Consider the following 18,278-nt stretch of genomic DNA (forward strand, 5'->3'; position numbering starts at 1 on the left):
CAATATCTCTAGTCACTAAACCCCATATACTGCATGAAGGAAGTTATGCTTTAAAAAAATAATAATAATAATAAACAAACAAACTTACAAGCATTTTTTGCAGAACCTTCAGGTAGGATTTTTCTTGGTCCTTAAGATGGTCTATCAGATGAGATAAGCGCTCAACATTAGCAGATCTTTCGTTTTTTTCAACAAGGTCATCACGCATGGATCGGGCCTTGGTGATGTATTCACGAATTTTAATAAGTCTACTCACAACCTACAAGGAATGACAGTATTTAATTTCAACTTCTAACATTCACTAACCAGAAGCACATCAAAACATTAAAAAAAAAAACATTAATGGAGAAATTACTTGCCTGATAATTTCATTTTCCTTGGTGTAGACAGATGGACTCAGGACCAATGGGTATAGTGTACTCCTGCTAGCAATTGGAGACTGATCAGATTTCAATCTGATGTCAGCCCCTAGTACATATACCCCTGCAGGAAGTGCAGCTCTTCAGTATTCTCCTCGAAAAGCATTGTGGATATATGTGTGACTGACTGATTGATTAACTTAATCATCTGGTTAACTTGGATAACTCCATAACTTGGTTAAACGTTAAAACTTGATTAATTTGAACTGGTTGATTGACTATAGCTGGAGACCGCCAGTGTACTCAACCGGAAAGCGTAGACACCAGGCAGGGTGGATGCCCTAGGTAAACGAAAACATGGCTTACCCTTGAATCATTTGAAAGACCATGTGAGACGGCAGCAAAGCATGGGATGCTGAGTCCATCTGTCTACACTAAGGAAAACGAAATTATCAGGTAAGTAAATTCTCCATTTCCTAGTGTGTAGCAGATGGACTCAGGACCAATGGGATGTATAAAAGCTACTCCCGAACCGGGTGGGAGGCTGCCCGTGACCCACTTAGTATTGCCTTTGCAAATGCCGTGTCCTCCCGAGCCTGAACATCCAGACGGTAGAGTCTGGAGAAGGTATGGATGGAGGACCATGTAGCCGCCCTGCAGATCTCGGCAGGTGACAGCATTCTAGTTTCTGAGTAGGATACTGCCTGGGCTCTGGTAGAATGGGCCTTGACCTGTAGAGGTGGTGGCTTGCCAGTTTCTACGTAGGCCGCCTTGATGACTTCCTTGATCCAGCGGGCGATGGTTGCCCGCGAGGCCACTTCCCCTTGTCTCTTTCCTCTGTGAAGGGCGAAAAGGTGTTCGTACGGGTTCGGACATTTCCAGGTATCTGGATAGGAGTCTGCCGATGTGTTGAGGTGGCGTAGACGATGGACTTTTTCCGAATTCTTCAAGCCATCCGTCGTTGGTAGTGAGACCACTTTGGGGAGGAAGGAGGGAACCGTGCGTAGTTGGATGGACCCCGGGGTGAGTCTGAGGATCGGCTCATGGCAGGACAGTGCTTGTAGTTCCGATATGCGGCGGGCTGAACACACCGCCAGCAAAAACACCGTCTTTAAGGTTAACAGGCGGAGGGACAGGCCTTGGAGGGGTCTGAAGGCGGTTCCCGCTAGGAAGTCCAAAACGAGATTGAGGTTCCACAGAGGTACCGGCCACTTTAGTGGTGGGCGAATGTGTTTGACTCCTTTCAGGAAGCGTGACACGTCCGGGTGAGAAGCTATGCTGTCGCCCTCGCTCTTGGAGCCGTAGCATGACAATGCGGCCACCTGTACCTTGATGGAATTGAGGGACAGACCCTTCTGTAGTCCGTTCTGTAAGAGTTCCAGGATCACGGGAACTGTAAATGAGCGTGGCTTGATGTTGTGGTCTTCGCACCAGACTTCAAATACTCTCCAGATCCTTATGTACGTTAGTGATGTGGAGAACTTGCGTGCTCGGAGGAGAGTGTCGATTAGCGCCCCCGAGTATCCGCTCTCTCAGGCGAGCCCTCTCAATAGCCAGACCGTAAGAGAGAATTGAGCTGGGTCCTCATGGAGGATCGGACCTTGTTGTAGCAGGTCCCTGTGTGGAGGCAGGAGTAGGGGGTTCCCTGCCAGGAGTCTTCTCATGTCTGCGTACCAGGGTCTTCTTAGCCAGTCCGGAGCCACCAGAAGAACTAGTCCCTTGGTAGGTGGATCTTGTGAATGATTGCGCCCAATAGGGGCCACGACGGAAAGGCGTATAGTAGGGTCCTTGGGGGCCAGGGCTGTACCAGGGCATTGATCCCTTGGGTCTGTGGTTCCCGCCTGTGGCTGAAGTATCTGGATACTTGGGTGTTGGATCTGTTTGCCAGAAGGTCCATGTCCGGTATCCCCCACCGATCCACTATCATCTTGAAGGCTGTGGACGACAGCCAAAATTCTCCTGTGTCTTGACTTTCCCTGCTGAGGAAGTCTGCTGTGATGTTGTCTTTCCCAGCGATGTGGACGGCGGAGATCTCCTGGAGGTTTGCTTCCGCCCACGCCATCAGGGGGTCTATTTCTAGGGACACCTGTTGGCTTCTGGTTCCCCCCTGCCGGTTGATGTAGGCCACTGTCGTGGCGTTGTCAGACATTACTCTGACCGCTTTGTTTCGAAGTCTGTGCGTGAACCGCAGGCAGCTAGTCTGACTGCCCGCGCTTCTAAGCGGTTGATGTTCCATCCTGCCTCTTCTGCGTTCCACTGCCCTTGGGCGGTTAAGCTCCTCGCAGTGTGCGCCCCATCCTCGTAGACTGGCATCTGTGGTGGGTAGGGTCCAGGTTGGAGAGGATAGTCTTGATCCCCAGCTCACGTGGCTGGCCTGCAGCCACCACCGTAGCTGGGTCCGAACTCTGCCCGGGAGCGATAGACGTACGGTGTAGTTCTGGGACCGTGGGCTCCACCGTGATAGGCGTGAGCGCTGTAGGGGCCTCATGTGGGCTCGCGCCCATGGCACAACTTCCAGTGTGGATGCCATCAGCCCAAGGACTTGTAGGTAATCCCATGCTGTGGGACGAGGATCGTTCAAGCAAGGTTTGCAGCCGGTTCCACAATTTTGTTATCCTTGTGGGGGTCAGGCTGACCTTGTCCTCTGGTGTCGAATTGGACTCCTAGATATTCCAGCGACTTTGAGGGCTGTAGGGAAATTTTGTTTGTGCTGACTACCCATCCTAGGCTTTCCAGTAGAGTTATGACTCTGCTGGTTGCTTGGCGGCTTTCCTCCAGTAACTTTGCTCTGATCAGCCAATCGTCCAGGTAAGGGTGAACGAGGATTCCTTCCTTCCTCAGTGTTGCCGCCACCACCACTATTACCTTGGTGAACGTCCGGGGTGCTGTGGCTAACCCAAAGGGTAGTGCCCGGAACTGGTAGTGACGGTTCAGGACTTTGAAGCGTAGGTAGCGCTGATGTTCCTGATAAATGGGGTTGTGCAGGTAGGCCTCCGCAAGATCCAGGGATGTGAGAAACTCTCCTGGTTGTATTGCCCTTATAACGGATCGTAGGGTTTCTATGCGGAAGCAAGGGATCCTGAGGTGGCGGTTGACCGACTTGAGGTCCAGGATGGGCCTGAATGTTACCTCTTTCTTGGGAACGATAAAATAAATGGAATAATGGCCAGTATTTAATTCCTGTGGAGGCACTGTGGTTATGGCCTCGAGGGCCAGTAGTCTGGACAGTGTAGCTTCCACTGTCGCCCTCTTGGAGGGGTTGTGGCAGAAGTACTCCACGTCCGGAGGGGTTCGTAGGAAATCCAGGTAGTACCCCTCCCGAATGATGGCTAGGACCCACTTGTCCGAGGTTATTTCGACCCATCTGTGATAAAATAGGGCTAGTCTGCCCCCTATGGCTTCTTCCCTTGGATGGGTCGGCTGAATCTCATTGTGGGGTGCGGCTGGGGCCCTTACCCGAGCTGGCTCCCCTCTTGTTATGCTTGGTCCGAAAGGACTGGTTCCTGCCCATAGAGCGGGACGCTTGATAGTTGCTCCCCTAAGGATTGAAGCGCTGCGAATTTCTGCCCCTGGAGGACCTGGGGAAGGGACGCTGGTTTCTCTTCGTTTTATCTTCCGGTAGTCGCAGCAATGGGGACTCACCCCGTTTGTCGGCCAGTTTCTCTAGTTCACTGCCGAACAGGAGGGATCCTTTGAAAGGCATCCTTGTGAGGCACGTTTTGGAAGATGCGGCGGCCGACCAGCTTCGGAGCCAGAGTTGCCACCTGGCAGCCACCGCAGATGACACTCCTCTGGCTGCAGTGCGCACTAGGTCGGAGGCAGCGTCCGCTAGGAATGATACTGCTGGTTCCATGTCTTCTCCCCAGGTGTTGTTCCTGGTTTGTGATAAGCAAGCACGTGTCACCACGGTGCAGCAGGCCGCAATTTGTAGAGACATAGCGGCAACGTCAAATGACTGAGGATGGACTCCAAACGTCGGTCATGTGCATCCTTAAGCACAGCTCCTCCCTCCACTGGGATAGTGGTGCGCTTAGAGACCGCGCAGACCATGGCATCCACTCTTGGGCATGCAAGAAGATCTTTGGTTGCTGGGTACAGGGCTGCCAAGGCTCGTCCCCCTTTGAATGCGGACTCTGGAGCATTCCATTCTAGGTCAATCAGCTGTTGTGCTGCTTGTAACAGAGGGAAGTGGCGAGAAGTCTATCGAAGACCCTCCAGCAAGGGGTTCGGTTTAAGTTCCCCCGAAGTATCTGGGCCAGGGATAGCGAGCTCAGTCAGACATTGATTGACCAGGTCCGGGAGCTCGTCCTTTGTGAAGAAGCATCTCATGGTTCGGTTAGGCTCTGTCCCCGGGGGGAGCTCCTCTTCTTCTAGGGGTTCGGCTTCCTCCTAAGAGATGTCCGAGTCCCCATAGGTGGGGCTTCTGGGTAATGGCAGCCTGTGCCTAGGTCTTGAAGGGCCTGGGGCATGTGGGTCCTCCGGTGGAGCATGTGGCTGGTCAGCCAGCGGTTCAGTTTGCATTTGAACAAAGGCATGAATCCCCTTGAAGAACTCCACCCATGATAGCGGCACTGAATCAAAGCCAAGGGGCGCTGGTTCCTTGGGGGTCCCCATCTCTGGGGGGTCCGCCGGGCTAGGTCCGGGGCGGTGCCCCCTGAGGAGCTAGAACTCGGCCCTTGGTGGGACTGGCCCTGAGCTGGATCTCCAAGGGCCTCCTCGCACTGCGCACACAGGGCGTCGGCCTCCTCGCTTTGTGCAGCTCTGATGTGGCATGCTGGGCAGAAGCCTTGCGCTTTAATTTCTGTTCCTGGGGGTGCCATGGCTGTCGGCCCGTAAATCTTATGCGCTCCGGTGCGCTTAAAATGAGCGTGTAAGTTGTGCACGCGGCTGTGCCGTAGATATGCGCTCGGCTCTGTGCATGCAAGTTATGCGCGCAAGTGCTTTGTGCACCTGACTCTGAGATGTGCGCTCGGAGGCGAACGGCGTAGTGAGTAGGCCAAGATGGTGATGGCGAGCACGCGGGTAATATGGCGACACCCTCGGAGAGTCTCCACGTGGGCAGACTCTTGGAATAGCTGGGGCCGGGGCCTGGCCCTGGCCCTGCTAGGGCGGATCAACCCTGTGGCACTGGTCCCGGTCGGTGACCTGTGCTCCTCCTCAATCCTCGGAGACCGGATTCAAGTAGAAGATTTCTACCTTACCTTGTCTTCGGCGCCTCCCGGTTTCATCCCGGGCTGCGGGGAGAGAGGGCAAATACCTTCACCGCCGCGCTCCAGGGTGCACCTGCTGCTTCTCAGCCACGCCCGAAGGATTGGGGGCTAGGTCCTCACCGCGATTCCGCCGCCGGACCAAGGCTCACCTCCGAGGGACCACAGAAATCACCTCGGGAATTCTCAACTGGGGGAGGGACCCGAGGGTATCACCGCAGGAGAGCGGGGCTCGTCTTCAGGTAGGTTTTCTTCTTTAAATTTTGGGTTTTCTTCTTTGAATTTGAGAGCGTGCAGATAGTCCCTAACTGCTATAGAGACGGAAAATATTGAAGAGCTGCACTTCCTGCAGGGGTATATGTACTAGGGGCTGACATCAGATTGAAATCTGATCCGTCTCCAACTGCTAGCAGGAGTACACTATACCCATTGGTCCTGAGTCCATCTGCTACACGCTAGGAAAATTATTTTATACATTCACATATCTGAAGTATATTTACTAGAAAAGGCCAGATTTGTCCTTTTCTCCAATGGAAAGAAAAAAATTGCTTACCAGAAATAACTGTTCCCTAATTATAGCAATACATAGCCAGATTAATGGGTCACAATGGCTCAGAGGCTTCTTCTAGAGCCTTCTCAGAAAGCTTTAGAGCAGGTACAGCATTTTCCACTTGCTACAGGGAACTGCTGCTCTTAACTTAGCTAACTGGAATAAGAACGAAGTCCAAAGTGGGGGGGAGAGGGTGGAAGCACTGCTAGAAGAACAGTTAGAGATAAGCAAAGCTAAGTTGCTTATAGTAATGTGGATATTCTATAGACAAGACAAATCAAAGGATAAATTATGTCTTACCTGTTAATTTCCTTTCCTTTACTTCTGCTACACCAGTCCAGAACCTATAGGTTTATCCTCCCATCTAGCCAAATGGAAGCAGAGTTCTATATATATATATATATTTTTTTTTTATTACACATTAGTAGAACATATGCACAGATTAGAACCAACTCAGCCAGTTTACTACCGTCAAAGCTAAACAAATGGTGAGATTACTTACCTGATAATCTCGTTTTCCTTAGTGTAGACAGATGGACTCAGAACAAGTGGGTATAGTGTACTCGTGCTAGCAGTTGGAGATGGATCTGACATCAGCACGGGTACATATACCCCCACAGGAAGTGAAGCTCTTCAGTAATCTTCCTTGCAAAAGCTATTATGGATATATGTGTACTGACGATCAATGAAATAGTGAAAACAGGATTCCCCTGACCGATTGATAGTAGCTGGAGACCGCCAGCATTCCCAACCGGAAGGCGTCGACACCTGGTAGAGTGGACGCACTCATGTAAGAAGTGATAAGGCTTACCTTGATCGGTAAAACCAATGTATACAGGCAGCTGGGCGGGATGCTGAGTCCATCTGTCTACACTAAGGAAAACGAGATTATCAGGTAAGTAATCTCACCATTTCCTGTCGTGTAGCCAGATGGACTCAGAACAAGTGGGATGTACAAAAGCTTTACTCCCGGACTGGGCGGGAGGCTGCCTGAGGACCGTGTAAGACCGCCCTCGCAAATGCTGTGTCCTCCCTGGCCTGGACATCCAGACGGTAGAACCTGGAGAAGGTATGGAGGGAGGACCACGTCGCCGCTTTACATATTTCTGCAGGCGACAGCATCCTAGATTCTGCCCAAGATGCTGCTTGGGCTCTGGTAGAATGGGCCTTGACTTGTAGAGGCGGTGACTTCCCGGCCTCTACGTAGGCCGCTCTGATGACTTCTTTAATCCAGCGGGCGATGGTGGGCCGAGAGGCCGCTTCTCCTTGTTTCTTCCCGCTGTGCAGGACGAACAGATGGTCAGTCTTTCGTACTGTTTCTGTCATTTCCAGATATCTGGGCAGCAGTCTGCCGATGTCGAGATGGCGTAGCAAACGCCCTTCCTCTGATTTCTTCAGACCTGCCGTAGTCGGCAAGGATATGGTCTGGTTGAGGTGAAATTGTGAGACTACCTTAGGCAAGAAGGATGGAACCGTGCGAAGATGGATAGCCTCAGGAGTGATTCTGAGAAAAGGATCACGGCAAGACAGTGCTTGTAGCTCTGAGATGCGGCGTGCTGAACATACAGCCAGCAACAACACCATCTTCAAAGTGAGAGAACGGAGAGACAGGCCCCGAAGGGGTCTGAAGGTGGATCCCGCGAGGAAATCCAAAACTATGTTGAGGTTCCACAAAGGCACTGGCCACTTCAGTGGCGGACGAATGTGCTTGACTCCTTTCAGGAGGCGAGAAACATCTGGGTGTGTGGCAATGGTCTTGCCATCCCTCCTGGGACCGTAGCAAGACAGCGCAGCCACTTGAACCTTGATGGAGCTGAGGGAGAGACCCTTCTGAAGGCCATCCTGCAGGAAATCCAAAACAATAGGGATTGTGGTCGCATGTGGATTGGTGCCGTGAGTGTCGCACCAGTCTTCTACTCTCCAGATCCTGACATAGGTGAGGGATGTGGAAAACCTGCGAGCTCGGAGGAGTGTATCTATCACTGGCTCCGAGTAACCTCTTTTCTTCAGTCTATCCCTCTCAATGGCCAGACCGTAAGAGAGAATTGAGCTGGATCCTCGTGAAGGATGGGACCTTGACGTAGCAGGTCCCTGAGCAGAGGCAGGGGAAGGGGCTCCCCTGCCAGTTGTCTTCTCATGTCCGCGAACCAGGGTCTTCTTGGCCAGTCTGGTGCCACTAGAAGAACTAGGCCCCGGTACTTCTGAATCTTGTCTATAAGGGTGCCCAGCAGGGGCCACGGAGGAAAGGTGTATAGCAGGGCCCCTGGAGGCCACGGCTGAACCAGGGCATCGATCCCGTGAGCGAACGGATCTCACTTGCAGCTGAAGTATCTGGGTACTTGAGCATTGGACCTGTCCGCTAATAAGTCCATGTCCGGAATCCCCCAGTGATCCACAATCATCTGGAAGGCTGTGGGCGACAGCTGCCATTCCCCCGGATTTAGGCTTTCTCTGCTGAGGAAGTCTGCCGTGGTGTTGTCCCTTCCGGCAATGTGGACGGCGGAGATGTCCTGAAGATACGCCTCTGCCCAAGCCATCAGCGGGGCTATCTCTAGGGACACCTGTCGGCTTCTGGTTCCACCCTGACGGATGATGTATGCCACCGTGGTGGCGTTGTCGGACATCACTCTGACTGCCCGATTCCGCAGTCTGTGAGCAAATTGAAGGCAGGCTAACCGGACTGCCCGTGCCTCGAGGCGATTGATGTTCCACCCCGCTTCTTCTCTGTTCCACCGCCCTTGGGCGGTGAGTTTTTCGCAGTGTGCTCCCCATCCGCTCAGGCTGGCATCTGTGGTGAACAGAATCCACATGGGGGAGAACATCTTCGACCCCCTGCTCGTGTGGTTGGGCTGCAACCACCACCGTAACTGGGTCCGCACTCTGGCTGGTAGAGGCAGATGCCTGGAGTAGTTCCGGAAGCGGGGACTCCAGCGAGAGAGCAAAGAGTTTTATAGAGGTCTCATATGGGCACTTGCCCAGGGTACCACTTCCAGGGTGGATGCCATGAGGCCGAGAACCTGCAGATAATCCCAAGCTATGGGCCGGCTGGCCGCCATCAAGGACCGAAGACGCGTCTGCAGTTTTAACCTTCTCTTGGTGGTGAGACTGACTTTGTCTGCCTGAGTGTTGAACTGGACTCCCAGGTATTCCAGTGATTGGGAAGGCTGTAGGCAACTATTGTTTAGGTTGACTACCCATCCCAGGCTTTCCAGAAGGGCGATCACTCTGTTGGTTGCCCGATGGCTCTCCTCTCGTGACTTCGCCCTGATCAGCCAATCGTCTAGATAGGGATGGACCAGGATTCCTTCCCGTCTGAGCGCCGCTGCTACCACTACGATCACCTTGGTGAAGGTCCGCGGCGCCGTGGCTAGCCCGAAGGGCAAAGCCCGGAATTGGAAATGGCGTCCCAGAACCTTGAAGCGTAGATAGCGCTGATGATCCGGAAGGATCGGGATATGCAGGTATGCTTCTGACAAGTCTAAGGCCGTGAGGAATTCTCCTGGCTGTACTGCGGTCTTGACTGAGCGCAGAGTTTCCATGCGAAACCTCGGGACCCTTAAGTATCGGTTGACTGACTTGAGGTCCAGTACGGGCCGGAAGGTGCCCTCTTTCTTGGGTACCATGAAATAAATGGAATAATGACCAGAATCCATTTCCCATGCAGGTACTGGGATTATGGATTTCAAGGACAGGAGCCTCGCCAGGGTAACTTCTAATGCCGCCTTCTTGTGGCTTGGACAAGGAGACTCCACAAACCTGTCCGGAGGGAGATGATGGAAGTCCAGATAATACCCCTCTCGGATGATGGCGAGGACCCACTGGTCAGACGTTATCTCGACCCATCTGGGGTAGAAGAGGGTTAACCTGCCCCCTATGGCTCCGTCCCCCGGATGGATTGGCTGATTCTCATTGGGAAGTGCGGCCGGGCCCTGAACCCGAGCCGGCTCCCTTCTTGTGCTGCTTGGGCCGAAAGGACTGGTTCCTGGCCTGAGGACGAGGTGCCTGGTAGCGACCCCTATAGGGAATGAAGCGTTGGGAGCTTCTGCTTCTGGATGGCCTCGGAAAGGCGCGCTGGTTCCCTTCTGAACCTGTCTTCCGGCAGTCGAGGTATTGGAGAGGCACCCCATGTGCTGGCCAGTTTAACGAGGTCGCTGCCGAACAGGAAAGAACCCCTAAAGGGCATTCTGGTGAGGCGTGTCTTCGAAGCAGCATCGGCTGACCAATTCCGTATCCAGAGCTGCCGCCTGGCAGCCACAGAAGATGAGATCCCCTTGGCTGTTGTACAGACTAGGTCGGATGCGGCATCCGTGAAGAACGAAAGAGCGGACTCCATGTCCGCTGCTGGAGCATTGTTCCTGATCTGTGACAAACAGGAACGCGTCACCACTGTGCAGCAGGTTACGATTCGCAAAGACAGAGCTGCCACCTCAAATGTCTGTTTCCGGATGGCGTCCAGTCGCCGGTCGTGAGGCTCCTTCAGGGCCGCCCCCCCCCCCCCAACTGGAATGGTAGTGCGCTTGACCACCACGCTAACCAAGGCGTCCACCTGAGGGCACGCCAGCATCTCCTTGATTGCCGGATCCAGGGGGTACATGCCCATCAGGGCCCAACCCCCTTTGAATGAGGCCGCTGGTGCAGCCCATTCCAGATCTATCAGTTGCTGTGCGGCTTGCAAGAAGGGAAAATGGCAGGCTGTAGGACGAAGACCTTCCAGCAGAGGGTTCTGAGTAGATGGCACCGTAGTGCTGGGGCCTGTAATATCCAACTCCGCCAGGCACTGAGAAACTAGGTGGGAAAGATCTTCCTTGGGGAAGAACCGCCTCATGGTTCGATATGGCTCAATTCCCGAGGGAAGTTCCCCCTCCTCGGAGGGTTCAGATTCGGTCTCCAAGACATCAGGGTCCGCCTGAACCGGACTGCCCAGAGGCGGGTGTGCTTGCCCACGATAAGGGCGTGAAGGTCCAGGGGCAGGATCCGCTGGAGCAGCAACAGGAGCAGCAGCAACAGCAACAGCAGGGCCTGGACGGGAAGCTGATTGCATCTGTACAAAGGCATGGATCCCCTTAAAGAGATCCACCCAGAAAATGGAAGTGGTCTCAAGTCGTCGGGGTACCAGGTCCCCCGGGATCCCAGGTTGTTCGAGACTGCCCGCGAGATCCGGGGTGGCCCCTGGGGAACTGTCAACAAACCTCGGTTGAGACTGGTCCTGGCCCGAGGCTCCCACTGCCTCCTCACTTTGGGCACAAAGGGAGTCTGGCTCCTCGCTGTGCGTGGCCCTAAGCTGGCATGCTGAGCAGAGGCAGAGGGCTTTCACGCCGGAATCAGGAGGCGCCGCCGCCGGAGACGCCGCGGCGTCTGAATGTTCCATCGCTGAAAAATATGCGCTCAAGAATATGTGGCAACAATATGCGCTCAATACAATAAGCGCTCAATAATATGCGGCAGCAATATGCGCTGAATACAATAGGCGCTCAAGAATATGCGGCAGCTATATACGCTTAATACAATATGCGCTCAATACAATATGCGCTCAATAATAAGCGGCAGCTATATACGCCTAATACAATATGCGCTCAATAATAAGCGGCAGCTATATACGCTTCATACAATATGCGCTCAATACAATATGTGCTCAACAATATGCGGTCAGCAATATACGCTCAATACAATATATATACTCAATAATATGTGGTCAATAATATACGCTAAATGGTATACAACATACGCTCCAAATTTGCGCTCAATACGATACAGGCGCCTATCATGGGCGCTCAATACCTTAACAAGGCCGACAAAATGGTGACCTCCGCGGTGTGCCGGATACAGGCAACGCCGCCGATCCTCGTACCTCGGAGACCAAAAGTAAGAGATGTACGCCTTACCTGATCCTCGGCGCTTCCCGGCTGAAACCCGGGCGGTCTCCGGCTGCGGGGGGAGAGGGGAAATACCTTCACCGCCGCACTTGAGGAATGCACCCGCTGCCTCCCAAGTCCACACCGGGACCGAGGCGCCTCTTAGCCTGCCCATGCCTCACTCGGGGGCTGGGTCCCTGCCGCGATTCGGCCACCGGACCAAGGCCAAAACCTCCGAGGGATCACAGAAATCACCCCAGGAAACTCAACTGGGGGAGGGACCGAATGGTATCACCGCAGGAGTGCGGGGCTCGATGTTCCTGTAGAAATTTAGTAAGTAGAAAGTAGAAAATAGAAAGTAGATTGGAAACACGCTCAGTGAGCGTGCAGGCTCTCCAAACTGCTTTGGAGACGGAAATTACTGAAGAGCTTCACTTCCTGTGGGGGTATATGTACCCGTGCTGACGTCAGATCCGTCTCTAACTGCTAGCACGAGCACACTATACCCACTTGTTCCGAGTCCATCTGGCTACACGACAGGAAATAATAATTAGAATAAATTAGAAAAATTCTTAAATACATTTCTAAATATTAAACTTGAAATGCCACAGACTAACAGCTGAATCAAAACAGAATTAAAATGAACTGAAACGCAGTTCATATATTAAGGAATTAATTCCCAATGCTAAACAGTAAGTCTGAAAACAACTTAAAATAACTATGAGTAGAACATTTAGAAATAAAAAGGAAAAAAAAAGGTGGGGGTAAAGGGAAGGAAATTAACAGGTAAGAATTTCTCCTTCCATTACCTTCTGCTCCACCATTCCTGAACCTATGGTAAATACCAAAGCACATCTAAAAAGGTGGGTGGATGACGATCCTGCTTTCAAGACAGAAGAACCAAAAATGGTACGTTGACTACCGAGAAGATCCAACCTATTGTGCTTTGTAAATGTTCCCAAAGAAGACCAAATTGCAGCCCTATATATCTCCAAAGGACTTTCTAAACATCTTTCAGCCCATGAAGAAGCTTGTGCTCGTGTTGAATGGGCCTTAATCATAGTAGGTATCATTTTACCCTTCAATAAGTAAGTAGAAGAAATAGTATTTTTTAAACATCTAGCAAGCGAAGTCTTGCTAGATGTTTTTCCCTTTTAAGGACCACAAAAAAGAACAAACAGCCTTTCAGGCTTCCGGAAAACCTCTGTCTTCTCAAGATTAAGATTTCTGGATGTCAAAAGATGTTTAAAATTTAAAGAAAGTAAACCTTCCTTACACTCCCTCTTATTAAAAGATCAAATAATATATTGATTTAAAAGAAAAGACAATACAACCTAGGTAAAAAGAGACTGGTCTCAGAATAACCAAATTCTTTGTAAAACGCAAAAACAGAGATTGAACTGACAAGGCCTGCAATTCCAAAAATTGCCTTGTGGAGGTAATAGCAACTAAAGACTGTCTTAAGAGTTAAATCCTAATTGTAGAGTCTCCCAAAGGCTCAAAAGGTGATCCAGTTAATGCTCATAAAACTAGATTTAAACTCCAATGAGGAAAAACTGGTCTTATAAACTGGAGGACGTAAAATGTTTCACTCCACTTAAACGACAAACATCCCTATGGGAAGAAATTAAAATACCATTAATTATTCCCCGAAAACATGAAATGGTTGCTATTTGAATCTTCAAAGAGTTTAAAGATAGACCTTTAACTAAATCACACTGCATAAAGGAGAGAACATCTATTTGAGCCTTCCATGGTGATAACAACCTTCTTCAAACAAAAATTCTCAAATATACACCGAACACTTTTTTTTTTGTTTTTTATATTTATTGCATTTTCAACGAATTAACAAGTATTACAGCTTATGGAAACATACAAGAGAGAATTTAACAAGCAAAATATACTCTAGATTATTTTATTCCAGTAAAGCAAAATTGCTTACCTTGTAATAGGTGTTATCCCAGGACAGCAGGATGTAGTCCTCACATATGGGTGACATCAGTAATGGAGCCCTATGTACGGAAAACTTTCAAGTTTCTATGAAACTTTTGACTGGCACCAGAGTGCCTACTGAGCATGCCCAGCATGCTATGATATTCCCTGCCACAGGGGTCTCCCTTTAGTCTTGGTTTGTAGCAATAGCGTTAGCCAAAAATAAAATAATAAAACGTATCGGACCCAACTCCGCGGGGTGGCGGGTGGGTTTCGTGAGGACTACATCCTGCTGTCCTGGGATAACACCTATTACAAGGTAAGCAATTTTGCTTTATCCCAGGACAAGCAGGATGCTAGTCCTCACATATGGGTGATTAGCAAGCTAGAGGCTGAGTCATTTTGTAGTGAAGCAACAGTGAAGTATTGTTGATGAAATGAATCAGCCGAAGATCACCGCAGGTTGGATGTAGAAGGAGTTGGGATTATACTGGAAACAAGTTCTTTAAGACAGATTGTCCATAGGCTGAATCTTGTCTTCCTTGTTTGTCTAAACAGTAGTGAGCTGCAAAGGTGTGAAGAGAACTCCATGTTGCTGCTTTACAAATGTCCAGAATAGGTACAGAGCGAAGGTGTGCTACTGAGGTTGACATTGCTCTGACTGAGTGTGCTTTTACTCGCCCTTGAAGAGTAAGGCCTGCTTTTTCATAACAAAATTGTATGCAATCTGCTAGCCAGTTTGACAATGCTTACCCACTGCTTTACCTGGTTTGTTTGGGCTTGTCTTTTTCGCGGGCTTTCTCACTGCCCGATGTTGACGCCCTGGACGATGGCGAGGGGGAGGAAAATGGAGCGTCTCCCGACTCACCTGATTGTCGTTTTTTCAAGACGACTTTCCTAATCGACCCAGCCGGAGACGATTGTGTTGAAGTGGATGGAGCAGAAACCAGTTGTATTTTGAACAACTGCTCCATTTTGTCCAGTCGCAGACGTCGGCCCTTCGAGGTCATCGTAGCACATAAGGGACAAGTCTTCACATCATGTCCTTCACCAAGGCAGAGGACACAGTCCTGGTGAGGGTCTGTGATAGACATGTTCCTTGTGCATTTTGGGCATTTTTTGAAGCCTGTAGTCATTTTGGAGCCGGACAGCCGTCGACGGCTTTATGACTCAGGACAAAAATTTTGAAAAAATAGAGGCGGAACGGAATCGCGAAAATGGTAAAACTTACCGCGATGGATTACTAAGGGAGACCCTTTGCGGTTTGAAGTTTTTTAAAGTTTTCCGTGAGGAAAAGTTGTGGAGAATCCCACAGGCTCCTAATAACCGCGAGGCTAACTGCTTCGCGGAAAAAAGAAGATTAAAGGGAGACCCCTGTGGCAGGGAATATCATAGCATGCTGGGCATGCTCAGTAGGCACTCTGGTGCCAGTCAAAAGTTTCATAGAAACTTTTGCAGAAGTTTTCCGTACATAGGGCTCCATTACTGATGTCACCCATATGTGAGGACTAGCATCCTGCTTGTCCTGGGATAATATAATATATCTCACTTGTAATATTAAAGAAAAATCGGAGGTTCCAAGTTGCAAAATTATAAGAGCAGATTCTTTTAAGCAGAAATGATTAATGAAATAGAGAGGCTGTCACTGTACCATTTACATATAAATGGCGTTAATCGAAGTTTATACATTTAGACAGTATCGGCTGAGGAGCGTGAATCCAAATATGAATGCAAATGTACCAGATCAAAATATACATGTTTAACACTTTGATGAATTATAATACATTGTCAAGGAAATCATTAACACGGGGACCCTCCCAGCAAAAGCTCCCATGGAAAAGTGTGACATATGTATTGTTCCACGACACTGACTGACTACATAGAATAGAATGTAACCAAAACATGAAAAAAAAAACCCCACTATCCCTCCTTCCCTCCCCCCACCCTCTCCTCTCCAATGTCCCATGCTATCCCCCCTTCTTCTGCTGTTAGTTTGAAGGGAATGGAGTCAGCCATGTCCTGTATGAATGTTGAGAAAGAAATCTTCTGGAGGTGATCATTTTCTCTGGTCTGGAGGTGAAGGTTAAGACATGAATCCCTCAGAAGACGTTACAGACTGCTGGTCATCCCAAAAGTCGTCTGGGTCATCCCTGTAAGGAGACCTTGGAGGAGATCTGGGAGGGTAATGAAGGCCTGAAGGGCCTGGTTGTGGATCATCGGAGGAAAACAAATGTGAAGTGTCCTGAGGCTTTGTTGTTGGCAGGTTATCGATGACATTTTGATATCTTTGTAAAAGACGTCGATAGAATGCGAGATCCTGTACTTCAGGAGGCTCAGATGATGGTTGCCTCGATAATGCAGTGGTTGTCATCGATGTAGTCGATGGTAGAAATGTTCTGGAAGACTTAGACGTTGTTGGAATCGAGATAGGCATCGAAGAGCCCGATGGTATCTGGGCGAAGATGAACGTCTATGATGTGATGAGTTTCGGTGTCATAGTGATCGAGTCCATCTTTGTCCTCTGTGCCAACAAGGGCACCGGCATCGGCAATACAACCGGCATAGATGCTGGTGGCATCGGCGGGATCGCCGGAGGTGCTTGATCTTTTAAAGCCTGAATGACCGCTTGTCTGATGAGATCAGACAATTCCGGCTGTACAACTGATGGAATCAGAGCAGTTGTAAGCGGTGGCGGAGGCTGCGATGATGGATCCTGTGCAGAAGTCTGCGGAGGATCTGGCATCGATGGAGGCAAAGGCCCAGGCGTTGAGAGGACTGCTATTTCCTGGGTCCGTGGCCGCTTTGCCGTCAATTCCTCCTGGGACGTCGATGCAGACGAGGACGGTCAACAATGTCAATGACGATGCTTTAACTTAAGTTGGTCAGTCAACTTCGTCGATGCTGTGGACGATGGAGAGGACGGATGATCACTGGATCCGTCCGGGAGAGGTTTTTTTTTAAGTAATGCTCATTTAGTCACTCCAGCAGGAGATGATTTTGAAGGGGAAGGAATCAGTTGCAGCTGGAACAAATGTTCCATTTTTTCCTGCCTAGCCTTTCGCCCTTTCGCCGTCATCTCAGCGCATTTAGGACAAGTGTTCACGTCATGCTTTTCACCGAGACAGAGCACACATTCAAGATGTGGGTCGGTGATAGACATAGTTCTGTTACATATAGGGCATTTTTTGAAGCCTGTAGACATTTTGTTATTGACGGCTGTCGAAAGAGAATGGGAATTCGTGAGAAAAAATTTCCAAAGATGAGAAATAGAGACCGAGGTACTCACCAGCTGGTGAAAGAGAACCCCGAGAGACCTCAATGAGAGAGAATATTCGAAAAAACTATGACTTTTCAGTCAGAGAATGTTGTGAAGAACTCGCAACGGCTCCTGACCTGCGATGCCGGTAGCAGCGCAGAAAAGCGAAGACTGAAGAGAGACACTTGTGGCAGAAAATATCTTGGCATGCTGGGCATGCTCAGTGGCCTCACAGGACCAGTCAAAAGTTTCTGGAAACTTTGACAGAAAGATTTCCCGCGCTAGGGCTCTGGTGACGTCACCCATATGCGAGGACTAGCATCCTGCTTGTCCTGGGATAAAAATAGAAATAAATAAAATAAATAGTTAGATGTGAATCTGTTATTTTCACTTTCGGATAATAGAAGGACTAGGGGGCACTCCATGAAGTTAGCAGGTAGCATATTTAACACTAATCAGAGAAAATTCTTTCATAACGCACAATTAAGCTCTGAAATTTGTTGCCAGAGGATATGATTAGTGCAGTTAGTGTAGCTGGGTTCAAAAAAGGTTTGGATAAGTTCTTGGAGAAGTCCATTAACTGTTATTAATCAAGTTGACTTAGGGAATGGCCTCTGCTATTACTGGCATCAGTAACATGGGATCTTCTTGGTGTTTGGGTACTTGCCAGGTTCTTGTGGCCTGGTTTGGCCTCTGTTGGAAACAGGATGCTGGGCTTCAGGGACACCTAGTCTGACCCAGCATGGCAATTTCTTATGTTCTTATGACACCAACACTGACTGGGAGGCGGGGGATAGCAAATGTTGCTTACCTGATGTAACAGGTGTTCTCACAGGACAGCAGGATGTTAGTCCTCACAAATGGGTGACATCGAGGATGGAGCCCTGTACGGAAAACTTTTCTGTCAAAGTTTCAACAAGCTTTGACTGACACTGGCACACTGGGTGCACTGAGCATGCCCAGCCTGCAATTATCCCTGTGAGCCACAGGTGTCTCCCTCAGTCTCGTCTTATAGCTAAAAAGCGCAAGCGAAACTAAAATAAAAGTATACAGACCCAACTCCGCGGGGTGGCGGGCGGGTTTCGTGAGGACTAACATCCTGCTGTCCTGTGAGAACACCTG

The 18,278-nt window shown here is 50.0% G+C and overlaps 1 protein-coding gene across 1 annotated transcript in view; it reads right to left on the reverse strand.

Annotated features, from left to right (window-relative positions):
- PCM1 (pericentriolar material 1) overlaps positions 1-18,278 on the reverse strand; it is a 1,078,029-nt gene that overhangs the window by 957,148 nt on the left and 102,603 nt on the right. Inside the window, 1 exon segment of the mRNA XM_029604912.1 lies at positions 89-259. Within this exon segment, the coding sequence (XP_029460772.1) occupies positions 89-259 (171 nt within the window).

This window comes from Rhinatrema bivittatum, chromosome 1 (assembly GCF_901001135.1).
Source record: "Rhinatrema bivittatum chromosome 1, aRhiBiv1.1, whole genome shotgun sequence".
In the NCBI taxonomy this organism is placed as follows: Eukaryota; Metazoa; Chordata; class Amphibia; order Gymnophiona; family Rhinatrematidae; genus Rhinatrema; species Rhinatrema bivittatum.